Here is a 12,436-nt window from a genome sequence, read left to right as displayed (position 1 = left end):
AATTTTTACATTTTACAATTTTGTTATCACACAAGGACCTGATATTTTGGGAAGGGGATTTGTGATGTCGAAAAAACTTGGCAAAACAAAAGCCATGGTCTAATGACCATATGTTGGATTGATTAAATATAAGGAAAAAAAAAATCCAAATTCAAAATGTTTCAATTTAATTTCTGAATTATAAAAATCTACTTTTAATTCTAATTACATTGTTGAAAATATCTCTGAAGGTCGATTATATGAAACTCAATCAACTGTTTCAAAATATTTCTAATAATTTGATTCATGAATGCGTTATATATGATCAATTATAGTTTAAAAATTCAACTTCCGTCAAACAAAATTGATATTTCAAGATAAAAACATTCGCACTTAATTTTAAATTAGCAAATTAGAAATTTTTAAATTCAAATTTGTTAAGTGCCATATATTGAAACTAATTTTCTTCATAATTACATGTTTATTCGACAATAACGTGTGTCCGTCATTACTTGTTGTTTCATTTTAAACTGTAAGTACTATTCCAAAGACTAACTATTTAGAGATTTAACTAAAATAAAAAGTATCCTAAAGGTGAAGATTAAAAGGTACCCTGTATTGGAAATTAAAGAGGGAAAAACCCTTCCCCCCTCCCGAAAATTTTCTTATTTATGGGCCCTCACAGATATCGACCTGGTCATGATTCTGATGCCAAATTGTGTGACTGAATTGGAGAATGCATTCGTCAGAATCTGGGTATAACTCAGGTACGATTTTTAACATTTTACTTGTTTAATGTTTGTAAAGATGAAATTTTGTTAATGATTTTTCATTGATGTAGTGTCACTTTCTGATGTGTTCGAATTTTCAGATTATTTAAATATCTGTAATAATACCGGTTAATTAAATTTTGATATTAGGTTAATTAAATTAGAAAAAATTAAATTTGATCGGTTAATTAAATTTTAATTTGACCATGTGAAGTTCGAAAGAAAGAATTACATTATTCTACGATACTTCTAATATCGAATTTTCTACTTAAGGCAAAACAAGATTGGGAAATAACTAATTTTTGGTACAACAAATAATACAAATGTGATTTTAAAAACTGCTTTCATTAAATCTGTTAAACAACTTTTTTATAATGTACATTTATTACTGATTTCTACTCATTGTGCATTGGATGTTTCAAAAGAGGCGTTGAATATGCATTAATATTCTCCATAATCAAAATAATGTTAAGGATGGTTGTTCTTATGTTAAAATTCTTAATTTCTAGTTCGAGCAACACTAATGGAAATTCTTGTTTTTTAAAACAATAAAGAATTATTTTACCAATAAGATCATAATGCTGGACCCACATATTATTTTAAAACGTTCGTGTATTTTCATCCATTTTTCTGAGTTGTAGTTTTATTATTTAATTTTAAAAAAATGTGCAGGAAATTCGATGTGGTCGCCAGTCTGATATGAATAAGCTTACGCACATGAATTAAATTTTGCTTTATTACTACTTTTAAAATTTACAAGAGTCTTAAAATTTTGCTAAAAAAATGATATAATTCGTAAAAGACGAGAAATTGATTAATAAAAAGACCAATGTAGATAATAAGCTTAAAAATTTTATAATTAGCTATAAATTGCCGCTCAACTCGAGACAAGATCAGAGAAATCGAAACAATTCGAGAGACAAGATCGAGACAATTTCAGAGTAAAAAGATTAAATTTTATTTCCAAGTGATAAACCAGAAAACTCAGCAGAATTTTGATGTTGAAACACTTTCCGATTGTTAATATAAAGTTTTAGCATCTAAAGATCTTTAAATTTTGAAGGATTGACACTTTCGTTTGCCAAGAGGTTGTCAAATTGATTTGTATGTTTGTATGCATGTAAACACTACAGCTCATAAACACAATTTAAATACATTTGGTATGAAATCTTATGACTAAAATTGCAGTTTTGTATCCCATTTTGGTTTCATTTCGGTAGAGAAAAAACACGTGTCCAAAATATTTATTCGTCTTTATAAATAAAGCACAAAATTCTTATGAGTGGTAAACATAAAAATCTGAGCATTCATGGCGTTTACGACTTGACCCCAAATACAAAATTTTATGCTGGGAGAGGAGAGGAGAGGTGAATAACACCATTATTAATAAGTTAAAAACTAGCGGCAGTGATTTCTCAAAGTTTAACTGCTACTATAAAGGGCACAAGTAGTCGTGCTGCCATCTAGGAGACGTAACAATGACTAGCATTTTAAAAATAATTTCTACGAGACTTGCCACATGCTTCAGAAAACTGCAATCACAGTTACTAATTTGGGATATTAATCAAAGTAATTTCATCGTCTTTTAAGAAATTTAACCGGCGAATGCGACCAGCAAAGAAATTTAAGTATCTAATTAAATTTTTGCATAGCAAAGGAATGTTGATGGATAAATTCCTTTTATAAGTTCAAAATCGCTAGAGCGGTGGTTGTAGAAGTTTTTTTAAAGAATTTTTAACTTATTTTCCTTTTTCCAGTAAAGTGCTTTTAGAAGAGATCTTAATATTTATGACTGCTTTAACATTGTCGAAGATTTTGATAAGTCTGAAGAAGCAAACCTAAACGATAGGGCAAAGCTATGATGCGAATAATTTTACAAAGATTAAGATGACCGAGTTCTTAGCCCCAAATAATTTATATACTTTTAAAGTTATTCGCTCAATAGTGTGGTTAGTAAAAGAAAAGACGGACTATGTTCTCTAATTTAACTCTGAGTTTTTACTGCCAACTGTTTGAAATTCTGGGGACTCCTGGATATACACCTCCCTAGCGATCATAAATATATTTAAATCGCAATTGGAACTGAGGTTTCAGATGCTGATCTTTAAAAATCAAAATAAGGAATGAATAAATTTCTTTACAGTATCGGAAAAGGTCTCAAAAAAATGTTTAAAATTAATATTTTAATGCTTTTACAAAACAAATTCTGCAAATTTATACATAAATTGTACAGATAAAAAAAAAATTAAAGAAAAAAACACCGAAAAGTATAGCTAAAGAATGCAGTTTCTGGAACAAAGACCTCAGGGTGCGCAGTAATAAGGTTAATAAACTTTTTAAAATATAATTACGATACATTTTGAAAAGAAATACATCGACAACCTGTTAATAGTTTCGGGTATAGTTGAAGACAATTGTTATTTATCAAGAGAGAAACCTGGGTGAAAATTTCCCTCAAAGATACATTCGAGTTCTTCAATTAGATTTCAACAAAGACTAGTGGCGACAAAATTAGAGTTAGAAAAGCCCAACAATGCATTTAAAGACAAAATTAATCCTATGTTGGGCTATTCCTTCTCGAGCTACACCTCCAATGTTTTATTTACGTATACAACCAAATAGTGATTGAGACTTTCGAATTTACCGATCTTGAACTTTTACTTGGGAACCTAAAAGGTGGCAAAGTCCCAGGATGGAACAGGACAAATAACCGTATGTGAAGAGCAGTTGTTATATCAAGTTAAAAAAAAAAATCAATGGAGTATTTTAAATTTAGTTGCTACCCTGAGAACCCCAGGGATACCCGAGTTTTTTTTATTAACCTTTTGTAAGGCCATGGGAAGTGTGTTTCCCACCAAATTCATCAATCTTTGGGTGAAGTTACGTAGATTGGCTTAAGTTCCGACAAATTTTTCAGTTAAGACAGAAACTTAGATGTTACAGTTCCTTCTCGCACAATATGGCATGTCTTGATTTGTTACTTAATTAACACAATAAATTAATCAAATTAAATGTATCTGATAAGATAAATGAATCACTTTCCATTAGCCAGTCTTATTCCAAAAAATATTTTACTATACTACGACTAGAAAAAAAAAATGGCATTTTAAAGGGTTAAACTAATAAAGTAAAAAAAATAACTATCAAAACTCCTGAAATGCACACTTACCAACGATATGGCTTAGTTGTTCGTTGAACTTATTAAATTACTAAATTTAAAATAACGTTCAATTGTGAAGAGGTAGACATTGGTCTTCCGGGGTTTATCATACTAGGTCTTTTTAAAAGGGGATCCCACCTCTTTAATAAAAAGAACCAACGTTCAAAATTAATAAAGTTACAAAAGTCACAAGATCTTAGGAGTTATTCTTAATAGTCTTGAGATATCAGTTTAGTCAATTTGAATGAATAGTTCAAAAAGGATAAGAATGTTTAGAAATTTTAAAATATATTTCTATATCAAATGATTTGAAAATTCAACTAAATTGATCGCATTAAATGCTTTGTATAATTGAACTAGGAAATAAATTACTTTATCGCAACTAGATGTGATATTTTTAGCCAAGTCCACTGAAGTTAATCACAGAACTTTAAATTACGTTTTGTACAAGGGCCAAAAAAGAACTAATTTTAAACTTTTGAAATTCGGCACACAAGTATTTTCTTCTTTAGTTAAACGAATCTATAATCCAGTATTTCTATAAATCTGCATGTTCACGATTGCAAGAAAATATAAAGATGGAGAAAAAAAAAATCAAGAAATGCAGTCAAAAATCAGTATAGAGATACTTAAAACACTTCACTTTATTTAAACAAAGTTGCAGAAACAAAACATATGATTGCAGTAATTATTTAAATTTAACAATGTTTTAATATTTTATATTAAATTTCAATAAGTTGGGAATAAATCATTCGGCATATTTACGAATAATACAATCTAATAAATGGAAACTATATAATGAATAAATTGCACATAAAAATACAAATAAAAGTTCACAGTAAAACATTAACCAAAGAATCGAAAATTTAATTTTCAAACTAAGTGAAAAATATAATGAATAGTAAAGTTTTTTTTTTTACACATGAAAACATTGTAAAAAACTCAGCATAACAGTATATTCAATATTTTACAATAAAATTGGAAGATGATTGTGCTGATACTATGACAATGATACTTTTTATAAAAAGAAACAATAAGTATAAATTTAAACATGTACCTGTGAAGCACTTTTTATCCATTAGTTTGTCATAAAATTTATAAAATCATACAATAAAATTTATTACAACATACGCAAACAAAAATGTCAGATTAGAAAAACATCTTTTGAATGATTTAATACAAATGGCAAACTACCAAATATTTTCAAAGTACATTATAACTTAAAATTCCATTGTTAAACTGTATTCGCATACAAGTAATTCAATGAAACAAGGAAAGTTCATTTTGATTTTGAGACTGGGTGATGAAGTGAACAATCTAAACTCATTTCTCAATTTTATCCATGTATCTGCAAATACACGAGGGGCTTTTTGATGTAAAAAGCATTATTAAAGATCCCTCCATTCTAAAATTATCTTCACCATCTTCAATTATCTTCTGGATGTTTACAGAACCATTAACGAACTCATTGTCAGAAAGAAAAAAAAAACCCCAGTGGAATAAATGTTTCAATATCATTAAAAAGTCACTTCCTCATTCATGTACTGAAACTATATCACGTCCCATTCAAATCGAAAACTGCAACAAATGTAAAGTTCCAGAACTTGTTTAAAACCACAGTTTTCCTCTTAGTTATGGAACAGTTGACTTGCGAAGGAATTTTCGAAAATATATATGAACAAATAACCAGACTGAATAGTCGCTGCTAGCAAAATAAAATACAATTATTTGAGAAATTCGAGGAAGGCAATTTAATTTATCAATCGCTTAGAATTACAAATACTATCACCGGAGAATTCAACTACTATTGTATATAGGCGTTTGTTTAGACTAACGAATAGACTTGATAAAAAGTGGCCCAACGTGTTTATGTAAAAAAACTTATCAATATCTGTCCTACGTATCTCAACCTCACCATTAAATTCTTTAGCAATATAGCTTTCCAATTGAGATGCAAATTTATCCCAAGTTGAAAATATCAAAAGAACGAACTTGATAAGGAAACACAAGTCCCCTTATTTATAATATATTCATAAGGAAGTCAAATAATAAAGTGTGTCTCGAGTCGGTAGATTTCTTTAACACAAATATAGACGACACCTAGATAATACAAGATAGATATCATTTAATATTTCCTCTCGTAGGAAGAAACTCCTCAGTGATTAAATTATTGTATTGTGAACAAATTCTCAGACGAATTCTCATCCATGCAAATGGTTAAAATAACAGCAGAAATATCAGCCATCAGAGTCTAGAATCTCTCGAAAGCCGAAATATTTTTATATGTAATTCCAGATACCAAAATTTTTTGGGATAGAAACAAGACGTTGAATGAATCTTTCATAGGTTAATTGAATGTATTTACTGCCATCATATATTCCCTTGAAAGTAGAAATACGTCATCAAGCAGGCCTTTGATCATTTAATAGACTAATAAAATAGTTTGCTGCTGCAGTTGCATTTTTTTAAGATAAGTAAAAATAAACAAAATTATAAATTTCAAATATCTTGACTGGGTTTTGACGAGTCTTCTGGTTTTACATATACTCGGTTTGGATTACATTTGTAAGTGTGAATGATAATACAAAGCCCTATCAATGAAATTTGGTTTAGTTTTTTTTTGCAATAAAAATCCTAGATCTACAACAAATTGTAAAAATCCTTCTAATGGTTGGCCGTTGATCTGCATTCTTGTATATGAATGAAAATGATCAACATTGCATCAGGCGAGATGAATAAAACTGCAGAAGAATTCTCCAAATTACAAACCCGAGTATAATTAGAGAACCAACTGGCCAAGAGAAAAATTCAAAATCCATAGTCTACTCCCTTCATTAAGTTAAGATAAATACAAAATGCAGCCTTATTGTATAAGGACGCAAAAAAGACGAAGAGAAAAGAACGATTGGTTCATATTTCAGTTACAATTATAGATAAACATTCCATGTGCGAAAATTGGTCTTTTCCCCATAAATTAAGGATTTGTTGCATGTGATGCACATTGAGAGTTAATTACTTAATCAATTGATGGCTGTACTCTGGTGCAAAAGACTGCCCTTATCGACCTAATTTTCCCAATAACTTTTCGGTTTACATTCTGGCCTGAATTTTATCTTCAAGGATACATTTCCTTTGATGGCAATACAAGAGGAATACAATCAATATTTTGACTAAATCCTATTAACTATTCTAATTATCCAACACCTTGTTCTCATCATGAATCTAAGTTCTGATTTGTAAGCAACAGAAAATTCAAATTGTAAGGAATACAATTATATATATCATGAAGAATGAATAAAAATTGATGAATAAATAAACCAAGAAGCTTCCCAGAAACTTATACAACCGAACCAGGACAATCAAAAATTCAACAATCTTGTTTAAAGTTTCACACTCTAACCTCAAAATTTGGCAATCATTTCAAACACTTTCCTAAATCCAAGAGGTCTTTGAAGCCAAACTTAAAATTAGCCTTAAGCTAATTTCTGAAGTATGACAAGATCATTTTTTCAATTTAAATAGCTTGGACTGTTCACATGAAATTCTCGAATTTCGAGTACCCTCAAATGTACATTATGATTTGTATATTGTATTTTACTGTGCTCTACTGAATATCCATTAAGTATGCAAATTCTAATGGAAATAACTGCTTATGCGTCGTTTCCTGAACCTTCATTAAACTAAAAATGGAATAAATGTTAATGAATTAATATTTTTAAATAGACATTTTAGACTTATATTTGGAAGAAAATTTAAACTTTAAAGTGTCAACGTCTTATTTTAAAATTGTCGATATCGGCTCATTTAGGGTGTATACCGAATTTTGTTTTAAAGCTCTAATATTTAGGAATAGAAACTTAAACAATTTTTCATATATGCGAAGAAATAATTAAAGTCTTAAACCATGTATTTTATGAAATCCTACATCGGAATTAAGGAATTGCCACATTTTCGAAAGTAGTCTCATGTGCTTGCGTTTAGCTAACCACATGTATAACAAGATATCTTAATAACCTACAGAATTAAAATAGAATTGAGAAAACTACCTTCGAGCATATTGAACATTTTAGTGCATACAGTTAGATAAAACTCATTTTAAATTTAAATATATTTCGAACTCGGCAAAAACTAAATCGAAATTAAAAGTATGGAGATTATGAATAACATAAAACCTTGCATTGCTAAGATGAATGCCTATGCCTCCCTTATGACGCGCAGTTGGACTAGCAAAAAACCATTAAAATAATTTCCAATTTAAAGAGCTAACAGCATCTAATCCTACAATTACATCTGCCAGTTGACAATTAAATCTATCAATAATCCGCCATCTTTAACTAAAGAGAAATTATATTGACTGAACTGCCAGAACAAATCAATTTCTACGGTAAAGCCAATGACAACTTCGATTATCTTTAAAGATACTCGAACATTGATGAGAGCTTTCATATCAACTAACAGGACAGTCAAAAAGAAATGTGCGATAAATATATTCCCAGATTAACGATTATCACCAATTATTAAGCTTCAAATTTTTGAAATGCAATGAACATTGAATGTCTTGGAACCACGCGTTCCAAGAAATACAGCCGATAATTCCGATCCAAATCAAATCTCAGCCGTCAATACTTCGTTATACCAAAATTCAAATTGTGGAATTCCATTTCAGGAATAAAAATTTCTTTAAATTAAGAGTTATCGATTTAAAGAATTTAACAGAATCCAGCTGTTAATTCTTAAAAGACCTCCTCAACTAAGTTGCAGAGCTTTGAAATCATTCAAACCTCAAAAGTTTCGGTTCGGTTCGGTTCAGTTCCGAAAATTCTATTGTTCAGGGACATGAAACCAATCCCGATGCTTAGAGCAGTTTTGCTCAAATATAACACTTGGATGTATTTGGTTGGTTGGTTGTCTCCAAAATCGATGTTAGCAAATAAAAATGCCCCAAAAGGCCCATTCTCTTCATATTTCATATTGTTAAACTGATTAACTATTTTCAAAATAAAGAAATTGGAGAATTTAGATAGTTATACTAAAGATAGTGGTTGATAAAATTAATTTAGCGATTGATCACCTAATTATTTTTAAATACAGAAATGACTTCAGAATAACATGTTTTTAGCTAGAAATGCGATAAAATGTGGATATAACCAGTTAATTCATTTTGCAATAAGTTAGTATACTCCCATTTCCATAAGGAACTCGAAGATGGGAAAGTTAAATGACATAATCTGGAAGATAATTCAAGATCGGCAGATCAGAGCAGTATTAAAAATCTTCATTTCTTTCAATAACAAGTAGCGATTTGGGGAAGCCTTAGTATTCTAAATCCAATTGTTAAATTCTTTGAAAGTATGGAGTTCAAGCTTTATTTAAAGAGAGAACTACAGCTTACAAATTTGAAGCCTTAATGTTTTCTTTACTATTATCGAATCAATCTAGTTGTAGCACAGTGGAGAAGCTTCAATTCTGGAATATCTGTTAACAGAAGTAGGAATAACATACTGTGTAGTAAAGTTTGAAAAAATTTCAGCACATGAAAATTGTAAGGAGATAAAAACAGCTATTGAGGGAATAGAAAATTTAAAAACCAGGCACTCCAAGGAAATTTATATGGTTATTGTAAGAACTAAATCCGTTCACAATATAGTTACAACAAATAAGATTATTCTAAATAGTTGTTGGCAGTGTAAAAACAAGTACGAATTTTAGGCAGATCTCGCTTCTATAGTGAACTGAGCACATCCTCGAATTCTTATGTTAAATGTAATAGTATCGAATATTTGTACTTAAGAGGAAAGCTTAGCAAAAGATTCTAACAGAAATGTAGAAATTGCGGGTTCCGAAGATATTTCAACTTAGCTCAAAATAAAGGTGGTATTACATAATGCGATTACCTCGTACATGTTAGTGATATATAGTAATATACCCTCTTCCTGAAAGTAAAATCATAATCAAACACACGGGGGCAGCGCTCCACAAACACACGGGGGCAGCGCTCCACAAACACACGGGGGCAGCGCTCCACAAACACACGGGGGCAGCGCTCCACAAACACACGGGGGCAGCGCTCCACAAACACACGGGGGCAGCGCTCCACAAACACACGGGGGCAGAACTCCACAAACACACGGGGGCAGAACTCCACAAACACACGGGGGCAGAACTCCACAAACACACGGGGGCAGAACTCCACAAACACACGGGGGCAGAACTCCACAAACACACGGGGGCAGCGCTCCACAAACACACGGGGGCAGCGCTCCACAAACACACGGGGGCAGCGCTCCACAAACACACGGGGGCAGCGCTCCACAAACACACGGGGGCAGCGCTCCACAAACACACGGGGGCAGCGCTCCACAAACACACGGGGGCAGCGCTCCACAAACACACGGGGGCAGCGCTCCACAAACACACGGGGGCAGCGCTCCACAAACACACGGGGGCAGCGCTCCACAAACACACGGGGGCAGCGCTCCACAAACACACGGGGGCAGCGCTCCACAAACACACGGGGGCAGCGCTCCACAAACACACGGGGGCAGCGCTCCACAAACACACGGGGGCAGCGCTCCACAAACACACGGGGGCAGCGCTCCACAAACACACGGGGGCAGCGCTCCACAAACACACGGGGGCAGCGCTCCACAAACACACGGGGGCAGCGCTCCACAAACACACGGGGGCAGAACTCCACAAACACACGGGGGCAGAACTCCACAAACACACGGGGGCAGCGCTCCACAAACACACGGGGGCAGCGCTCCACAAACACACGGGGGCAGCGCTCCACAAACACACGGGGGCAGCGCTCCACAAACACACGGGGGCAGAACTCCACAAACACACGGGGGCAGAACTCCACAAACACACGGGGGCAGAACTCCACAAACACACGGGGGCAGAACTCCACAAACACACGGGGGCAGAACTCCACAAACACACGGGGGCAGAACTCCACAAACACACGGGGGCAGAACTCCACAAACACACGGGGGCAGAACTCCACAAACACACGGGGGCAGAACTCCACAAACACACGGGGGCAGTATTTTCAACATTTTAAAAGCCTATAGGATTTATGTTAAAAACACCAGTATTAAAAATAAGTAGCCCAAGGAATCCATAAATAAGCTGGAACCAAAAAAAGTGAAACGTTTAATATCTTCAGAACTCTTTATTTACATCAGAATCTATTGAAATTGCGATTTTTTTTTCAATGGACATTCATTTTAAATACAAATATTCGATACATTTCAGCTGAATGCAAGAATTCGAGGATTATCTCAGTTTTCAAGAAAGAAACGAGCTTACTCCAAATTTAGAAGTTTCCACACTGCCAATAATTGTTTATTTTGTACCATCTTGTTTGGTGTAAATATACTGTGAGCAGATTCTTACAACAACGTTTAAAGTTCCAAGGAATACCTAGGTTTAAATTTCCTTCCGTTTTTAATTGCTTAAAATGGTTTTCATGTGCTGAAATTCTTTCAAACTTCCACACGGCTTGAAATTACAGATATTTGTTAGCAGATACTCCAGACTTGAAAGCATTCCCACTATGCCAACAACTAGATTGATTCGATGTTCAAGAAAATATCTGACGTTTTAAATTCTTAAGCCGTAGATCACTTCACATATTCGCAAGCTCCCATACTTTCAAAGAGTTCACCTTTCGATGAAGAATACTCAAATCTTCCTTTATTGTCAAGTATTGTTAGAATATTGTAATGTTACTATATTATTCCAAGCTGCTGATCTTGCATCAACTCCAAGGTAACAATGTTATTTAACTTTCCCATCTAGTCTTTACGGAAAGTGGAGTAAACGATCTTATGGCAAATGGAACTGCAACGGATAATATCCACATTTTAGCAGATTTCTAGCCAAGACATGCCATTCTGAAGTCATCTCTATTCATAAATTATCATCTGATCAAACAATAGAAAATTCCTTTCATTAATCTTTAGGTTAATTATATAAATTCACCATTTTATTTGTTTAGAGAATAGACAACCATTTTAACAATATGAAATACACAGAATGTCTATCAGAGCATTTTCATTTGCTAATATCGATTAAGGAGACAGCCAAGATTCAACTATCGCCTTTTAATAAAACGACTCTAAGCATTAGGATTGGATTCAAGCCCCTGAACACAATTCTGGGGCCTGAATCGAAGTAAAGGTTGAGGTCTGAACGATTTCAAGGCTATGAAACTAAATAGTTGAAGATTTATTTTAAGAATAAATAGCTGGATTCTGTTAAATGCTTTAAATCTAAGATTAATTTTAAAAATATTTTTTTTTATTTCTGAAATGGAATCCCATAGTTTGAATTTCGGTATAGCCAAGTATTGCTTAGCTGAGATTTGAGATGGATCGGGATTATCGACTGTATTTCTTGGAACAGTTGATTCTAAGATATTCAGTGCTCATTGTATTTCGAAAATTTGAAACGTAATATTAAGATTAGTAATCCTTTTTAATCTGGAAATAATGTTTTTATCGCACTTTATTCCATTTTC

At 32.9% G+C, this 12,436-nt stretch overlaps 1 protein-coding gene across 1 annotated transcript; it reads right to left on the bottom strand.

Annotated features, from left to right (window-relative positions):
• Positions 1 to 9,860: 9,860 nt before the first annotated feature.
• Positions 9,861 to 10,970, bottom strand: LOC129972124 (NF-X1-type zinc finger protein NFXL1-like). The gene has a single exon (XM_056086125.1). It carries the CDS (start codon positions 10,968 to 10,970, stop codon positions 9,861 to 9,863), a length of 1,110 nt encoding a protein of 369 aa, XP_055942100.1.
• Between the last annotated feature and the right edge of the window lie 1,466 nt (positions 10,971 to 12,436).

Source organism: Argiope bruennichi, chromosome 1 (assembly GCF_947563725.1).
Source record: "Argiope bruennichi chromosome 1, qqArgBrue1.1, whole genome shotgun sequence".
NCBI classification, from domain to species: Eukaryota; Metazoa; Arthropoda; class Arachnida; order Araneae; family Araneidae; genus Argiope; species Argiope bruennichi.
The sequence above is the reverse complement of the archived record's forward strand: the minus strand, read 5'-3'. Positions and strand labels throughout refer to the sequence as shown.